The following is a 19,426-nucleotide window of genomic DNA, read 5'->3' as shown; positions in this document are numbered from 1 at the left end:
GACTAGAAAAATGTAAGAGTAACAGGGGTAATCGAACTGAAATAGCAGACATCTGAAAGAAAACTAGCATCTGCTCCTTCTAACAACAGAGTTAAATGTGTTGGAAATGAAAGGAGAAAATGCAGGCGAAGAAGTGAAAGGAAAACCTGCCTTCAAACTACATGACATGGTTTTGATCTTGTACTACAGTTGTATGAGATGTCATCATTGGAGGAAACTAGGTGATAGGTACACGGGACTCTAGGTGCTGTAGTATTTTTGCAGTTTCCTGTGTCTATAATTATTTCCAAATAACAAGTTTTCCTTTTAGACAGGATACTGATTAGTGGCGACCGGGGTGAAGGGCTGGAGGAAGGGGTTGACTAGAAAGGTGCTTGAGAGCTTCTATACCGTGATTGTGTTGGTGACTAAACCACTGTTTGACGAAACCCGTAAGAGGTATAAATTTTACTTTATGTAAAATAGTTTAAAACTCAAAATGGTGCGACTAATAAAAATGAACTTACACTAACTTTTTTTAGCAACTATGGCTATAAATTAATTGGTAGCTGCCAATTTAGATTATCCAGTTAATTTTTTTAAAAGCACAAGGCAGTGTGTTCTCAATGAGAGCTTAAGTAGACCAGGTATCTCCATCAACTTTTAAGTATTTACCTTAAAAACGTATTTCACAGATGAAAACAAGAATGTGGCTGGGCGCAGTGGCGCACGCCTGTAATCCCAGCACTTTGGGAGGCCGAGGTAGGAGAATCTCTTGAGCCCAGGAGTTCGAGACCAGCCTGGGCAACACAGTGAGCCCTCATCTCTACAAAAATGTTTCAAAATAAGAATATATTTTTTAAAAAAAGAATGCACTGCTTTACATCATACTCAATATTTTAGAAATTCACAGCGCACCAACCACCATGTTAATTAAAAAAAATTTTTTTTGCACTGGAGGTGTTTTAAAATTTCATAATTCACATGCCAAAAACAAAGAAACTAAAAGAAATAACTCAGTTAACCCCCATGTACCTCCTGTCATCATATCCCTCATGGCAAAGAATGATATTGGCCTGTTTGTGTGTTTACCGTACAACACTATAAAGTGCTTTAAGGCTACGGTCTGTCATCACAGCATTTCAAGGTTCGAGCAGGGCTCCTATAGCTCTCCTCTCTGATCACTGAAGTTCACTGAAAAATCTACTCACAAAGGGCAGAGTAATTGGAGGAAAGGCAAGCAAGTTTATTTAGCACATATACATGAGAACCTTCAGAATGAAGACCCAAAGATACAGGGAAAATTGTAATGTCCATTTGTACGTCCAACAAAGTATGGACAGCCATGTACAAATATGATTGGACAAAAGGGTATGCTCTAATGCTAATAGCCTGAGTGGGGAAACCCAGCAAGGCCTGTCTGTCTACATTCTTCTTGGCCTCTCTGAGCATGCACTCCTACCTTCCAGGTGTGGGGCGGGACCCTCTCTGCAATGACGGTCTTAGGACCTACAGTCAAAAAAGGTAGATCAGATAATTTCTTTATGGCCAGTTTTTCAAAAAAAGGTGGGGGGAAAATTAAAGTAATATTTCCAGGATTTATGACTGGCTTTGGGGAAAAGAGGTTCTAGTTTCTATGGCCCGCCTAGTTTCTATAGCTAGCCTCAGGGGAGAATGGGACCAAGAGACAGGAAGGCAGGAGAAGGTCAGAGAAAAACTTTTGCTTCTGAGAGTTTCATTGTGGGGTATTATTTTCTAGTCCCAATAGTCCTAACTAGTAGTAAGTATTCTTGGAATAAAACAAGGAATTGATCACAAAAAGAAAGGGAGTTAAAACTTATTGAGCACCTATTATAGTCCAGAAGCTTTATATGTACATAGTTAATCTCATAACTTCTTGACATACCCATTTTATAATATCTTAATTATTAAATCCTTTTAATACTTATTTTATTAGATTTCTCTGTTTCATTTGGACATGTCGCTCACTTCTAAAAAGTCTTGCTTCCTTTCGCTTATGTAAAACCCACAGTCCCCTGATTCTCCTTCCAGCTCTGTGGCCTTTTTTTTTTTTTTTTTTTTTTTTTAAAGACAAAGTCTCCCACTCTTTCACCAATGGCCTGGTCATAATTTACTGGTCATAACTTACTGTAACCTGGAATTCCTGGCCTCAAGCAGTTTTCCCGCCTCAGCCTCCCAAAGCGCTGTGATTACAGATGTGGCCATTCTTTTTTCTCATTGTTTTAGGCTTTTGTATGTCCATTATGCTTTAATGCTCATGTTTCACACAGAGCCTTCTAAAAGTTGAAACTTCAACTTTTTTGTTTTTTTGTTTTAGTTTTCTGATACTCATGTAAATTTTTTTAATTCAAAATAGGGTTATACAAACTGCATTACATTCAAAGTCATTTTCCTTTAACCAATAAACACTTTTATTATCAAAAATTACAATGCAGTATAAATGTGTCTTTCAAGATGTAATTACAGGATTTATTTTAAAATAATAATTCATAATATCCTTTCGAGTGTATGGTCCTATAAAGGGTCACAACTTTTTAAGTTCCATGGTAAATGTCTTATTTACTCAATCTTGCCAGTTCTTATTACTTGCATGCATATATCCTTTCTGCTCATATCCCATAGGTCACACCTATATTCAAGGAAGGAAGAAAATGTAGCGTCTAGCTACATTCAAACCTTGACAGGGTGGGATTGTTTTATTATTAAAAGAAAGAAGAGAAGAATAGATACTAGGGAACAAAAGCTATCTCTACTGCAGCTTATAGTAGGCAGATCTCTCTTCCACCACCCTCCAGGAGGTCCTTAGGGAAAGATAAATTATATAAAAGAGTTAGAGGAGGTAATCTGATTGGATGGTAGAGATAAACTTGTCTTGAAGCTGTGTGTGCATAGCACTTACTTAAAAGTGTGAGAGAAAAAACACTAGTAGGCAAAACTATAGAGACAGTAAAAGATCAGTGGTTGCAAGAGTTTGGGAGAAGGGAGGCAAAGAGGGAAGAGATGAATACGTGGAGAATAAGGCATTTTTTAGGACAGTGAAACTATGATACATGTTACTGAAATAGTGGATATGTGACATCATGCATTTGTCAGAACTCATATCGCAAAGACAACGAACAAGGCTAGAATCTGATAACCCAGAAGGATATGCTATTGACATGCAGTTTTTCTACATCCCCAAAAGTAAAAGAACATAGGGCCCTCTCAACCAATTCCAATGGGAGTAAAAAAGCACCTGGATAATAATAGACCACTGCCAGAATGATCCTTGTAGAACATTGGGTTCCCCTGATAAATCTAAAATACAATGTATAGTTCCCAACTATCTTCAAATGCTTGAAAGATTAAAAAGTCCAACCACGAATGTTAAAAATGTAGACAAAGCAGGCCAGGTGTGGTGGCGCATGCCTGTAATCCCAGCACTTTTGGAGGCCCAGGCAGGCGGATCACTTGAGGCCAGGAGTTCGAGACCAGCATGGCAAGTATGGTGAAACCCTGTCTCTACTAAAAATACAAAATTATTCAGGTATGGTGGTGGTGCATGCCTATAATCCTAGCTACTTGGGAGGCTGAGACATGAGAATCACTTAAACCTGGGGGTGGGGGCAGAGAGTGGGGTAGGAGTGGGAGCGGAGGTTGCAGTGAGCCAAAATGGCACCACTGCACTCCAGCCTGGACAACAGAGCAAGACTCAGTCTCAAAAAAAAAAAAAAAGGGGGGGAGACAAAGGAAATACCGAAATTCACTACATAAAATATTTCAACTTATTCTGACTCTTACTTAGATTGCTCAAATTGGATCATTTCCAGAAATGTGTTCTAACCTTCATAGTACAAACTAGACTCTGAAGAATAAGATACTAAAAACTCAAGCACAGGTAGAAGCTATAATCCCATTACTATCCTTTTTTTTTTTTAAGACAGAGTCTGTCTCTGTCGCCCAGGCTGGGGTGCAGTGGCGTGATATCAGCTCACCGCAACCTTCTTCACCTCCTGGGTTCAAGTAATTCTCTGGCCTCAGTGTCCTCAGTAGCTGGGATTACAGGCGTGAGCCACCGCGCTCAGCCTAATTTTTGTATTTTTAGTAGAGACAGGATTTCACCATGTCAGTCAGGCTGGTCTTGAACTCCTGACCTCATGATCTGCCCGCCTTGGCCTCCCAAAGTACTGGGATTACAGGCATGAGCCACTGCGTTGGCCTCATTGTCATGCATTCTTAGCTATAGCACATCACTGCTGCAATCTATATTACCTTTATCCTTTGCTAACATCAAAACCTTTACAAATAATTTTCAGTAACCTTGGGACTTTTTAAAAATGTTTCTTTATTTTATTTTATTTATTTATTTATTTATTTTTGGTATGGAATCTCACTCTGTCACCCAGGCTGGAATGCAGTGACGCCATCTGGGTTCACTGCAACATCTGTCTTCCAGGTTCCAGTGATTCTCGTTCCTCAGCCACCCGAGTAGCTGGAATTACAGGCGCACGCCACCATGCCTGGCTAATTTTTTTTTACTTTTAGTAGAGAGGGGGTTTCACCATGTTGGACAGGCTGATCTTGAGCTGACCTCAAGTGATCCGCCTGCCTTGGCCTCCCAAAGTGCTGGGATTATAGGCGTGAGCCACCATGCCCGACCTTTTTAATGTTTCTAAGGCAGCACAGATAATTAAATAATTATAGATTGTCATTAAAATATGACAATTCTCCATTGCTGTTTCCATACAAATATTTGAATCCCAAGTGTCAAGTCACAGTCTCCAATTTAATATACTGTAATTATATGTATACTACTAAAAATCAAATAAAACATATAATTTTCAAACATGTTTAATTCCATAAAAATAACGAAATTCAGAAGCAAAATTGTTTCTAAATTAGAATCATCAACTAAGTCAAGCTCTAAGTTAAGGAATGTGATCAATATAGAATATTAGTAGTATACAATTTTTATTTTCATATTGATCACGAAATGTATATCTACTCCAAGATATTTACTCAAGAGAAATAAACATCTATGTCCACAAAAATACTTGTATGTGATTATTCATAGAAGCATTATTCATAAGAGCCAAAGCTGAAAACAATCTGAACGTCCTTCCAGATGAATGGGAAGCAAATTGTGGTACAGTATGTCCATGCAATGGAAGACTACTCAGCTGTAAGAAGAAACTAATTACTGCTAAATGCAACAACATGAATTCATCTCAAAACATCATGCTGAGCAAAAGAAGCCAGACATATGCATACTGTATGATACTATTTTCTAGAGTTGGCAAAGCTAATCTAGAGTAGCTAATCTAGAATAAATGAGTAGTGGCTAAGGGCTTAGGATTGGAGACACGATTAACTACAAAGGGTACGAGGTAACATTTTGGGATAATGAAAATATTTTGATTGTGGTCATGGTTATATGTTGTCTTAGTCTATTCAGGCTGCTATAACAAAATACCATAAACTAGGTGACTTATAAACAGCAGAAATGTATGTCTCACAGATATAAAAGCTGGAAAGTCCAAGATCTGGGCACTAGTAGACTTGGTGTCTAGTGAGGACCTAGTTCTGGGTTTGTTGAAAAGTCCTATCTCCTAGTACCATCACCTTGGGGATTAAGATCTCATTTTGGGGAAAGACATTCAGACCATCGTAGCATATGGAGTATATGCATTTATCAAAATGCATTGAACTGTAGACTTAAGTTGGGAGCATTTTATTGTATATAAACTATACCTCAAAAATTTATTAAAAATATAAAAATAAAACAAAACCCCAAAAATATACATGTACTTCACATGTATTAAAGGCAACAAGAAGGTGTAAGGGAAAGCTTGAAATCGCCTTGCTGTGACTGTTATCAGTTTTCTCAACTTCACTGTGATATAAACCCTTTTTCTGGCAGTATATATCACTATTTTATTTTATTTTATTTTATTTATTTATTTTTTTTTTTTTTTGAGACGGAGTCTTGCTCTGTCACCCAGGCTGGAGTGCAGTGGCGCCGTCTGGGCTCACGGCAAGCTCCGCCTCCCGGGTTCAGGTCATTCTCCTGCCTCAGCCTCCCCAGTAGCTGGGACTACAGGCGCCCGCCACCACACCCAGCTAATTTTTTCTTTTTTTGTATTTTTAGTAGAGACGGGGTTTCACCATGTTAGCCAGGATGGTCTCGATCTCCTGACCTCGTGATCCGCCCGTCTCGGCCTCCCAAAGTGCTGGGATTACAGGCATGAGCCACTGCGCCCGGCCTATATCACTATTTTAAATTAATAGACTTTACTTTTTAGAAAATGTTTATGTTTCCAGAAAATTGAGCAGATAGTATGGATAATTACTATCTATCTATCTGTCTATATGCAACCCACTCATAGTTTTACCTTTTATTAACGTTTTGCATTAGTGTGGTACATTTGTTACAACTGAGCTAAGTTATAGGCTATTGGTAAATATGTAAATTATATCCTGTCTGGTAGTGATTTGAATCGGCTGCCCCACCCCTCCAATGGAAAAACCAGTTCTATCCCATTTTGCCTGGTTCATATGAGTAAAATAATTTTTAAACATGCTCATTGGTATATCTGTATGAAAGTCATGATTTTACCCTTTTCTGAAATTATCTTTTAATGAGGGCCTGGCAATTTACACCCATGTGGCTTTTCAGTCCCAGTCTTCACTGACGTGTCCAGGACCACTGAAGGGAAGGGCAGTCCAGGGTCTTTGTAGGCACCAGTGTGGGAAAATGAACCAAATCTTTACCAAAGCGTCCTTGAATGGAGAATGGTGAAAGGTGGTGAAGGGCTCAAGAAGAAGTAAATGATAAAGTAGATCAATAGCAAACTGTGATAAAAGAATGTACAACACCCTCGGACAATGCAGAAAAGAAGAGTCCAGGACTGGGCCCGGTGGCTCACGCCTGTAATCTCAGCACTTTGGGAGGCTGAGGTGGGTGGATCACGAGGTCAGGAGTTCGAGACCAGCCTGGCCAACATGGTGAAACCCTGTCTCTACTAAAAATACAAAAATTAGCTGGGCATGGAGGCGTGTGCCTATAATCCCAGCTACTTGGGAGGCTGAGGCAGGAGAATCACTTGAATCCGGGAAGCGGAGTTTGCAGTGAGCCAAGATCGCGCCATCGCACTCAGCCTGGGCAACAGGGTGAGACTCTGTCTCAAAAAAAAAAAAAAAGAAGAGTCCAACAGGACATTTGCAGCACCCTATATCCATAATTCACTGATTTGGAAAGCAGTTGGTGGAAAATAATCTAGACAGTAAAAGAACTGCAGAATCTCATAAACTCTTCAGAAGTTTTGGTTCAAACACACTGTGCTTTCGGGGCCCCAGGATAGACTCCCTGGTACCTTGCAGCTAGGTATTCTTTCGTACTGGACTTTCCACTCACCATCCAGCAAAGAAAATACCACAGGGGTAATGAGATAAGATCAATGCACATGCCCCAGGGTCCATCTTTTGTTAGCAAGGGCTTGAATGTCCTTGTTCAATAATGATCTGTTTCCTTAAATGTTGTGTGGCTATGTTTGCTAATCAGGAATTAATTATGATTATAGGATTCAACTGCATATTGATATTAGTGTGTTATAATGATATTTTGCATAAAGACAAGTTTAGTCTGCAAACCTGGAAGCCTCTGGGCAGATTTAATTCAAGAAGCTGCTCTAGATTCAGATCAAATCCGGAGTTGCCTCCTGAGGCAATAACGATAATATGCACTTGCCCAGCCCCTTCATCTGCATTATCTCATTAGTGAGACAAGAGACATACTGTGGAAAGGGCACCAATTTGAAGGCAAGAAGTCATGGGGCAAGCTTCAGTCCTGTCCCTTCCATGGTATGTAAATTTTGGGCAGTCACTTACTTTCTCTGAACCTCAGGATCTATATTTCTATGAAGTGGAATTGGTAATAATCCCAGCTTTGCAGGGCTGTGGAAACCAAAATATACACATTTTTAAATTTAAGGGATTGATACCTAGAAACAATGAAATCATACCAACAATCATTAATGTGATTGTGTAATCAGTATTTTCTAACAAGGAAAGATGACCAGGTACAAAACAGAGTGTTAAAGAATTACCTCATTCATTGTGCTGTAAAAAACAGTAAAAGGTTATAATCAGAAATTAATCATGGTCACCTCTAGGTAGGAAGATAGTGGATGATTTTTTTTTTTTTTTTTTAAGACAGAGTCTCGCTCTGTTGCCCAGGCTGGAGTGTAGTGGCATGATCTTGGCTCACTGCAACCTCCACCTCCCACATTCAGGCGATTCTCATCCCTCAGTCTCTCAAGTAGCTGGGATTAGAGGTGCCTGCCAACATGCCTGGCTAATTTTATGTATTTTTAGTAGAGATGGGGTTTTGCCACATTGGCCAGGCTGGTCTCGAACTTCCAACTTCAGGTGATCATGGGTGATTTTTTTTTCTTCACATGCTTTTGGTAGTTGAGTTAAGAAAAATAACGTATTATCATTGATATGATTTTATAATAAAAATGTTAACTTCAATTTAAAAATTAAAATTAATATCTGTGGTTTTAAATGACAACAAATGATTTATAATCTTTAGTATGTATTGGACAGAAAGAAAGGATTGTTATCTGGGTATAAATTGTATCCTGTTGTTCTGTAAACAGAGTAAGAGTGGAGGAAAAGAGGTCAACTTCAAAGGGAAAAAAGCCGGCAAAGGATGATAATGGGACATTCCAGATGGGCAGTGCCTACCTTCTGCAGTCCAGAGTTGGCCATGGAGAATGCCCCTTTGTGGTTCAGTCTTCCTCATAAGAGGGGCTGATCATATAAATCTGAAGGGATAGATAGTAGAAAGATGGAAAGAAATATCTTTCTTTATATACACAAAGCAGGCATACAATGAGACATGAATAACGACAGGGAAGAAAGAGGATACCATGAAAGCTGTCCAGTCCCATTAAAATTACATGCTGTTAGAATGCTGAATTTGGAGTGACACTGCCCACAGTTAGGAGTATTGCTACATATTTAATGTAATGTTTAACTGTTTAATACTATGATGGTTTTAATTCTTTATGCTGTTTGATGTGTGTGATAAAGAGGAGGTAACATGTATCACCTCTGACTTATCTCTGATATTGGTTCTTAATATACATAACACACATCCCACATGTAAAAGTCAGATGTTCAGTCTGGTCAATGAGGAAATGCTGGGATTTCACTTGGTTAATTGGTCTTAAGGTCCTCATGAAGATGGTCCAGAGAGTGATGTAACAGCCAATAGGTGAAGTATAGCACTTGAAAAGACCACAAATAAATAATTGCAATGCCTTCCCAGATACTTATGAATTCCATTAGTCTCATTAAGGCCATTCAGACTGAGGTTACCGGCTTGTGTAATGCTTGGCCTAGAGATTCCACAAATCTGAAGCTGCCTAAGGTCCCAGGAGGGAAGACTGGGGTGTGGGCAGCTGGACAGTGCTAGAGGACATCTGCCTGGAATAAGGGCAACCGTCAAGATGTTATGAAAACACTTTGCCTGTGTGCTGCACCCATGTCACATCCCTGTATCCTTTCAGTAAATGCCTTTGCTAAATGGAATGTGGGTATCTCATTTCTTCAGCTTTCAGAAATATAATTAAAACAATCTGGATTGGAATATCCAAAAGGAGATATCCAGTAGACAGTTGTTTAGTGTATAAGTCCAGAGCTCAGGGAAGAGGTCAAGCTGAAAATATATACAGTGAAGTTATCTCCTATGCTTGCTTAACTTATATTAACTCTACTATATGCATTTGGCAAAAAACAAAAACATATTTTTCTTATAACATGGCCGCTAAATGCAAGCCAACAACTTCATCTGGCGTTTAACTAAAGAAACAACCTTCTGTTCCAATAGCGGAGGAAAACTGGCTGTGTAGGATTTCTTGATTGATAGTATATACATTCAAAATCGTGTATACAGTATTTTAGAGGAAATTTTAAAGATTTTCAAAGATAATTTTAACTCTGTTTTATTTTTGCCTTTCACGCTGACTTTAGATTCTAGCCCCCTCAGAACAAGTCAGTCCCTGTATCTGGGTGTCACTGATATACAGGTGATTGCAGTTCTGGTCACAGAAGAGGCTATTCTGGGGAGAGTACATAGAGTGAGAGAAGAAGAGACCTGGGGGTGAAATCTTAGGGAACATCAATATTTGAAAAGTAGACAGAAGAGCCTAGAATAATTCTAAAAGAATTAGGAGGGGGGTGAGGAAAGAAACCAAGAAGAGAGTTTCCCGAGAGTGGTTAACAGTGTCAAAAATAAAGCAAAGAAAATCAAGGAAGATAAGTCCTGAGAAGCAACCATTGGCTTTGGAAATTAAGAAGATACTGATAACCTTAGCAAAAGCAGTTTGGGTGTTATGATGGCGGATGCCTCTCTAAAAGAATAAGTAGCCCTGGCATGGTGGCTCACGCCTGTAATCCCAGCACTTTGGGGGGTCAAGGTGGGCAGATCACAAGGTAAGGAGTTCGAGACCATCCTGGCCAATATGGTGAAACCCCTTCTCTACTAAAAATACAAAAATTCGCCGGGTATGGTGGTGGGTGCCTGTAATCCCAACTACTCGGGAGGCTGAGGCAGGATAATTGCTTGAACCCGGAAGGTGGAGGTTGCAGTGAGCCAAGATCGCACCACTACACTCCAGTCTGGGTGACAGAGCCAGACTCCATCTCAAAAAACAAAAAAAGTAAAAACAACAAAATGTGCAGAGTGGCAAGGAAGTAGAGACTTCAAGCTTTTCTATGAAGAGAAGGAAAAAGGGTGGCAGGTAGGGAAGAATAAAAGCCAAGGAGTAAGGGGGGTACTTTGGTATTTCACATTTTAAATGGGTGTGATTTTGATCCAATTTATAGGCCAAGCACAAGAACCAGAAAGAAAGAGGAGATAATTGAGACAACACAGCCCCTGAAGAGACACAGGGTGAGTCCCAAGTACTTAGTTGCATTAACTGGAAGACGGGCAAAGGAGAAAGATATACTGGGAATAGATGCCTTTGTGTTTGAGAGGAAAGAAATGCCAGGGAGAAAGGATTGAGGAAACTTCATTTCCGATAGCTTCCACCTTCTCTGTAACATAGGAAGTAAGCACAGCCATTTTCCTTTATTTATTTATTTATTTATTTATTTATTTATTTATTTGTTTTATTTATTTTGAGACGGAATTTCACTCTGTCGCCCAGGCTGGAGCACAGTGGTGCAATCTCAGCTCACTGAAACCTCTTCCTCCCAGGTTCAAGCAGTTCTCCTGCCTCAGCCTACCAAGTAGCTGGGACTACAGGCGCATGCCACCATGCCCAGCTAATTTTTTTGTATTTTAGTAGAGACGGGATTTAACCTTGTTGCCCAGGCTGGTTGTGAACTCCTGAGATCAGGCAATCCGCCCACCTTGACCTCCCAAAGTGCTGAGATTACAGGCGTGAGTCACCGCTCCCAGCCAAGCACAGGCATTTTCTAAAAGTAAGGAAGAGGGTGATGGGTGCACCAAAATGTCAGAAATCCCCACTATGGAACTTATCCTTGTAACCCAACACCACCTGTTCTTCCAAAACCTATTGAAATAAAAAAAAATAAAAGTGAGGAGAGGTGCTTAGAAAACAAGTAAACTTTTAAAATAGTCTTTAAAGGAAAGAGGAGAAGCTGAGAAGGGGTATACAGGATTTGAGAGTATAGCTAAGACTGGATTCCTCTATTTGTGGAGGTCCTAATTCCTAAATTTTATGTGATTATTTTTCCCAGTACCACTCATTCTGGTTGGGTGAAGGAGTATAAAAGGGAGATGAGGCCTGGTGGGGTGGCTCGCGCCTGTATTCCTAGCATTTTGGGAGGCCGAGGCGGGCAGATTGCCTGAGCCCAAGAGTTTGAGACCAGTTTGGCCAAAATGGTGAAACCCCGTCTCTACTAAAAATATATAAATTAGCTGGGCATTGTGGCGGGTGCCTGTAATCCCAGCTACTTGGGAGGCTGAGGCAGGAGAATCCCTTGAACTTGGAAGCCTAGTTTGCAGTGAGCCAAGATGGCGCCACTGCACTCCAGCCTGGCAACAGAGTGAGACTCCATCTCAAAAAAAAAAAAGGCTGGGCGCAGTGGCTCCTGCCTGTAATCCCAGCACTTTGGGAGGCCAAGGCGGGCGGATCACAAGGTCAGGAGATCGAGACCATCCTGGCTAACACGGTGAAATCCCGTCTCTACTAAAAATACAAAAAATTAGCCAGGGGTGGCGGGCACCTGTAGTCCCAACTACTCAGGAGGCTAAGGGAGGAGAAAGGCATGAACCCAGGAGGCAGAGCTTGCAGTTGGCGGAGCTTGCAGTTAGCGGAGATCGCACCACTGCACAAAAGAAAGAAAGAAAAAAGAAATAGAGAGTGAGATAATTAGAATAGGAAGACATGTTTGGAGAGGAGGAGGCTGGTGTGTGAAATTACAGATATATCAGTTTGTTCCAGTTGGGCACAAAGCTCAGAGATCAATCCAAGCTGAGTTGCCCATATAGAGAGGAAATAAAGGCCCTAACCATTGAATAGGCATAGAACTATGAGAGTAAAGTAGTGGAAGGGTCATTCATGGAGGCCTTAAGGTGAGGTTGAAAGACAATGAGCCAAGAACCAAAGAGTCTAAATGTAAAGGATTAAGAAAAAGATGGTGATGAGGAAGGTAGAAAACAATACCAAGGGCGGCATGCGGTGGCTCACACCTGTAATCCCAGCACTTTGGGATGCTGAGGCGGGTGGATCACTTAAGGCCAGGAGATCTAGACCAGTCTGGCCAACATGGCAAAACCCCATCTACTAAATATACAAAAATTAGCAGGGTGTGGTGGCGGGCACCTGTAATCCCAGCTACTTGGGAGGTTGAGGCAGGAGAATCAGTTGAACCCGGAAGGCGAAGGTGGCAGTGAGCTGAGGTCGTGCCACGGCACTCCAGCTTGGATGACAGAGCAAGACTCCATCTCAAAATAATAATAATAATGTAGCAGGACAAGCCGCGGACAAAATCCCTCATACACCGAGATAGTGAAGGGAGTAGCTTTAATCAGCTGGGAGCATCAGCAGGCTAGCATCTTAAAATCCGAGCTTGTCAGGTGCTCAACTTCTGTCCCTTTTAAGGGCTCACAATTCTAAGGGGGTCCACATGAGAGGGTCATGATCGATTGAGCAAGCCAGGGGGTACATGACAGGGGCTGTGAGCACTGGTGGTCAGAGTGAGACAGAACAGAATGGGAAGTTTTACAATGTCTTTCTAGGTCAGGGGTCGAATTTTAACTACCAGGCTTAGGTCAGGCAGGCCCAGGTCTGGTTTGGGGTCTGGTTCCTTGGTTTCCGGTCTGGTTCCTAGGCGCTGGGCTACATGCCTTTAGTTTTGCTTCTCTTTCCTTTTCTGAGTATAAAACAATTTTAGAGGGTCTCTCTCTTCCCTCATTTCCCCCCTTTGAGACTCTGACATTTTATTAGTGAGAGTTGTCACTCTTATTTTTGCTACTTATGTCTTCTTGTGCAATAGATTGATAGTGATTCATATAGTACACTTGTGCTGAAGCATTTTGGTGAACTAAGGTAGCAATGAAGCTTTTTGTCATTTGAAGAAGTACAGGTAGCAAACAAGGGAGCAGTAAGCAGGTTTCTATTACTATTATAACTCCTATTATAACAGTTTTAAATTCTCCTAGTACTGGAACCACCTTCTAAACGTGGCTTCAGGGTCGAATCCATGCTACACTTCTCTGGGCACATGTGCCAGTTTTGTTATATCTTTAACTACGTCTTCAACTACTTGCCTCTGATCATCTATGTGTAGACAGCAATTAGTAAGGTTAAATTTCTTGTAGACCTCTCTTTCGGCTGCTAGCAAGTAGTCGAGAGCCAATCTATTTTGATAGATAGCATTTCTTATCTGAGTTTCTTGCAGGGCCGGAATAGTCAAGGCTTGATCGGTTTTATTAGTGATGAGTTCTAAAACAGCTTGCAACCATATGATTTGGTTGAGCATGTAAATGGGGGTCCAGTATCCCCATGAGCCGTCTTATGTCTAAGTGGCAGGCCTATAGTATTGTATAATTTTTTTAGGTGGCCATTCATCATCTTTTTAATTACCTGTGGCTATGTTTCACTTTTCATGGGAAGCATAGACAGGGAAGCCCAGGAGTTTGCCTGTTTTTATGGGCAGTAGGAAGAAAGATGGTTTAATAGTGCCAGTAACACAACTACCTGTTCACTGGTCAGGCAGCTTAGCATAGGCTCTATGTCTACATATCCAGTATAGCCCAGTGGGGGCCGTCCAGTCCCGGTGGGATTCTGGGTGGGCCCAAACGGTCTGCAACTTTGGAAATTTACTGAATGGATTTTTATCTGTATGGTTTGAACTCCACCATGCAACTGTTTTTGTGGTACCATTATACAGTTTTTGTCCTAGGCAACTAAGTCATCGTACAGAATGAGTGAATTCTTTCGTTGTTTTAGCTGTGCAATATTGTCTAATAATTGAGACTTTTAGAACCTAGAAATGATCAGGGTGATTCTTTTGGGCCAGGAATTTATCGGGAACTGGGTCTGTAGGCACTAATTATCGGGCTTCTTATGGCCATTGATCTTCTATTACAGTTTCTCCACAAACATAACATGAAGTGACATTTAGAGACTGGGCTACATGCTCGGCTAATTGCAAAAACAAATTTCTGGTTTTTCCTGGAGTCTCTGGTACTGGCACATTTAGTTCATCATAGAAAGTCTGAAATACTGGTTCCAGAGAGAGTTTACAAACCTCCTCTTTTACTAAGATATTTAGTCTAGGATCTAGTCATTTTTCTATCAATGCTCAGAGATACATATTCTCTTTTTCCTACCTTGGGTTTAAGAGATTTTTAATTACTAATTTCAAGGGGTTGTAGCTTCCACTCATACAGAAGGGGCTGCCTTCTCCTTTTTGGAGCTAAACAGGATCTTTTTCATCCTTTTTCTAAGTAGTCCATATGACACAAGACCAGTAATTACACACATTTGCACATGAACTTAATTCATGGCAGCAGATATACTTATTTCCTGCCGTGTAACTTTTTTTTTTTTAAAGAACTGCATCTTTTTCTATGCCAATTGCTATTGATAGTGGCACAAGCATTAAATTTTAGGGTTATATGCTTGGGGACCCCCCTTTCTTCTGTCCTAGCTATTACTTTACATGTGTCACCTAGAAAAGGACCAGTCCTTAATTTTATTTTAAAAACTGTGATCATGGGAGGCTTAAAATGGGTCATAACACGCATCAGGTTGGTTATTTCCTGGGCTACATACCTTGGATAGAATAGCATTATACAAACAAGTTTCTTTTAGAGTCCCGGTACACTTATAATAACCATAAAATAATAGAACTGTAGCAATCTTTTGTCCTACCTCAGTGACTTGATGTATATACTGGGAACAGTCCTCAGTCTGAGGAAGGTTAGCTGAAGTCCTTACTGTTTAAGTCCAAATTTTAAGGAAAATGAGTCCTGTGATGAGTTTTCTCATGCTTCGGCCATGCGTGGACCAGTCAACTTCCGGGTGTGACTGGAGCAGGGCTTGTTGTCTTTTTCAGAGTCACTTTGCAGGGGTTGGCAAAGCTGCTCCCGTCCACGTACAGCTCCCAGTCTACTGATGTTTAAGGATGGTCTTGGAGGTTGGGCTCACTAGAATAAACTGAGTCCAATACTTCTACACAGTTATGTTCAACCGGGCTCTCTGATACCAGGAGCAAGGTGGCAGGGTTTAGGGTGTTGCAAACTTCAATGGTTATGCGGGGATTTTTCACAGAGCAAGCTTTGGTGTCTAGTTAATCTAGCATGCATTAGCTAATGATGTCCTTTGGTATTTATTAAAGTCACTGCAGCATGGGGGGACTTTATGTTTAGGTTTGGCCTAAGAGTTAGCTTATCTGCTTCTTGTGCTAACAGGGCTGTTGCTGCCAGGGCCCTTAGCTATGGGGGCCAGCCTTTGGAAGCCCTGTCTAGTTGTTTTGAGAGATAGGCCACTGGTCTTGGCCAGGGCCCTACAGTCTGGGTTAAAACTCCAACTGCCATTTTTTTTTTTTTTTTTTTTTGACACATAGAGTGTAAAAAGTTTTGTCAGGTCAGGTAGCCCCAGGGCTGGGGCTGACCTAAGTTTTTCTTTTAACTCATGAAAAGCTTGTTGCTGTTGGTTGTAATAGATGTAGTTTATCTAACTTATATTTTTATTGACTGTCATCTACCAAAATATTGACTTAAATCCTGTAACTATTTGATTTCAAGCTTTAAATTGATCTGGTATTCCTTGCGGGGCTCCAATTGCATCTAAATAGATGTGAGAGTTGAAAGACCTATAAGGGGCTTATCTCACTTTATGATGTTTTATTTTTCCTCCCTCTGGTTGATGAAATGCCAGGGTGAAAGGGATAGCCAATTGGACTAAAGTATAAGTGCCACTCCAGTTATTCGGCAGAATGCCCAGTAAAGGTCCACCACAATACCACCACACATCTGCTCAGGGATAAACAAGGGCTGACTGATTGATAAGCTCTTGAAAATTCTCAAGCTCACTGCATCCCTTCAGGTCTCCAAGGAATGCTAAGTTTCCTCCCTATCGTGAGAGACACAAAGTGAACTTAGTGTTGGGAGATGGAGTCTGGATGGCCCTCAGGGGCTGACCCCCAGAGTGCCAGACTTTGGGATATAGCACAGAGAGCTTGGCATGACTTATTACTCCAGGCAGTAGAATCCTGGAAAAGAGCTACTATGCAGCCCACGCCTGGTTGACTGGAGGACCACCTTAGTGGAAGGGGGACAGTCAGGGCCTCTGGCCTGCCATGTGCACAAGCATAATGATTGCTTTTGTTTAATGTGCAGATGGAATATTTGATTCATTTCAACCAGGCATTTGTACCTTGGTATGCTGTTTTAATTGCCAAAGTTTGTTTTAAGTCTTTAACTTCTATGATCCTCTAGTAAAATGAATGTTTTCTTTAGCACCTATTTTTATTAGTTTTTAGACCAAAGAAAACTAAACACCATTTTATATTTAATAATGCTTCTTATATCATTTTTATACCAGATAAGCTAATTTTTACCTTTATATTAGTGTGTTATTAATGTTAAACTTAATATTACTAAAACCTGGTAGACGTATTTATCCAATTTTTCATGTTTGACCATAGGGTAAGATTTTATAGACTCTTTCTAACATTTTAAAATTTTTGTTAAGGGGCAGGTTGGTGCTTTAAGAAAAACCTGTTGTGTTTTTACTTTAAAGTCCAGTTCACAGAAAAACTGGATGATATCTTTTTAACTTTAGCTAATACGTTTACACACAGAATTTTCTTTACAATTAACGTTTTAAAACTCACTTAAACTTTCAAAACAATAATTTTTTAACCTTTTAATATAGGTAAAAATCCACATTTTTATGCCTCCTTATAATCCTTTTACCAAAGGTATATTTTACTTTTCTTATACAGCTTGCACATCAACTGTTTCTTCAATAGTACTTAGGAGGCTTTATTACTTTTAAATTATACAAGAGTTTTTGCATAAAAAATTTTTTGATAACATTTTTCTTTCACGACTTTCACAGACAATTCTTCAACATGTCTCAACTTTCTGACTTATTACAAACATTTCTTTATTTAAACAACCTGTTAATTTATTTCAGGACAATAATTAATTTACCATATAACACTCTTTTAACATAAATTCTGCCTCTCCCTTTTTTTCCTTTTTTTTTTTTGAAGATAACCATTCTTTTTTTTTTTTTTTCTGCTAGCAAAGCATCTGCTGCTACAGATTGAATGCATCTGGGCCATCCACGGATTACTGGGTTAAGGATTTTTGATAGGAAGGTTTCAGTGCTTTCGGGATATGCCCTTGTTTACAGCGACAACAAAGTGGTATTAGAGTGTTACAGGATTACAGAGAATACCTTTAATTATCAATTATAGGTTTTAAATTACCCTGGCTTTTAAAGGAATAGGGTATACTGGTTTTTTTCTTAACTACTTGTATATTTCTTTTTCTTTTTCTTTCTCTCTTTGGGTTTCTGTCTGTCTGTCTCTCTCTCTCTGACTTTGCTTTGGCCTCTGTCTCTTCCTCTCTTTCTGCTTCTCTCTTTCTCTGTCTCTCTCTCTTCTTGACTCCTTCTTTGTCTCTCTGTCTCTTCCTCTCTGTCTTTTCCTTTCTCTCTTTGCCTCTTTTTCTCTCTGACTCTTTCCTCTCTTTCTCTCTGCTGTTCTTTCCTTGCCCCTGCCAGCTGCTATTCTCTTAACTACTGTGGAGGGGAAGCGGGTCTAAAACCAGCTGTAACTGTGTATGTACGGAAACTGGTCTGCATGCCTTGGCTTACAGGTTACCTTGTGCCATACCTTTGAAACAAGGGACCTGTCTAGGCTTCCTTCTGATGCCCAACCCACCTCTAATGCTGGCCAGTCTGTTTCACACAAAGTTCTAAGTTTACCTGGTGTCACAGTAATACCGTAATCTCTTTTAAATCCTTTCTTGAAAATTTTTTCAACATAGTTCCTAGTGGGGTGGGCTTACTTTGTGCCTGGCCTGTGTCTCCTCGGGACAAAACACCACGCTCACACCACACGCACACTACAAAACAAAGAATGGGTAAAAGGGGCACACACACACTTTTACAGTTTATGCCAAACCAGAATCAAAACCAAAATCAGAGTATCAAGAAATCCAAGCCAGGTCAAAACCAAAACCAAAGTATCAAGCAATCCAAGTCAAGTCAAAAACAAAACCCAAAATGGTGGTACAGGCACGTCGTGGGTGATCAGGCCACGCTTCCACTCAAATGGAGGGGGCAAGTTCCCAAGACCAGTCCTGTCAAGCAATTCAAACCAAGTCAAAACCAAAACTAAAACCAAAGTGCCGATAAAGGCACGCCATGGGTGATCAGGCCACGCTTCCACTCAAACAGAGTGAGCAAGTTCCAAAGACTAGTCTTACCAAGTTTTAGATGTCCGGACTCCAAGTGCCAGTTCCTTCCCGGTGTTCAGCTACTGCATTGATCCTCCACGGGGGCCTGCCACACACTGCTCTGGCGAGGCGTCCCACCGGGGCAAATGCCTACCCGGGAGCACCCTCAGTATCTGCGTCTCTCCGGCTGGTTAGAGTCCCTCTACAGGGATGTTCCACAGGGCAGGCTAAAGCCGCCTAAGGAGCTGCCTTGACCATCCCTTAATCACCTCGCTTCCTGGTCAGGGAACCAAGAAATGTAACAGGCTGAGCCAAAACCCCTCAGGCACTGAGATAGTGAAGGGAGTGGCTTTAATCAGCTGGGAGCATTGGCAGGCTTAAAATCCGAGCTTGTCAGGTGCTCAACTTCTGTGCCTTTTAAGGGCGCACAACCCTAAGGGGGTCCGCGTGAGAGGGTTGTGATCAATTGAACAAGCCAGGGGGTAC

The 19,426-nt window shown here is 40.8% G+C and overlaps 1 protein-coding gene across 30 annotated transcripts in view; it reads right to left on the bottom strand.

Moving 5' to 3' along the window:
- Positions 1–19,207, bottom strand: part of ATG10 (autophagy related 10) — a 305,844-nt gene extending 286,637 nt beyond the window's left edge. For 8 of the 30 annotated variants that reach the window (XR_012413822.1, XR_012413821.1, XR_010587430.2 and 5 more), the window contains exons 1-3: positions 18,971–19,207; positions 8,728–8,807; positions 8,607–8,629 (exon numbers count right to left, since the gene is read on the bottom strand). Coding sequence is in view for 6 of the 30 variants with exons in the window: in XM_065546451.2 (XP_065402523.1) it covers positions 8,607–8,629; positions 8,728–8,785 (81 nt within the window). In the remaining 24 variants the exon portion in view is untranslated. Of the gene's footprint in view, positions 1–6,595; positions 6,760–7,773; positions 7,936–8,606; positions 8,630–8,727; positions 8,808–18,970 lie in introns of those variants that run through there. The other 22 variants (XR_012413823.1, XM_073993766.1, XM_073993760.1 and 19 more) reach the window with 7 other exon arrangements.
- Positions 19,208–19,426: the final 219 nt, after the last annotated feature.

This window comes from Macaca fascicularis, chromosome 6 (assembly GCF_037993035.2).
Source record: "Macaca fascicularis isolate 582-1 chromosome 6, T2T-MFA8v1.1".
Lineage (NCBI taxonomy): Eukaryota > Metazoa > Chordata > Mammalia > Primates > Cercopithecidae > Macaca > Macaca fascicularis.
The sequence above is the reverse complement of the archived record's forward strand: the minus strand, read 5'-3'. Positions and strand labels throughout refer to the sequence as shown.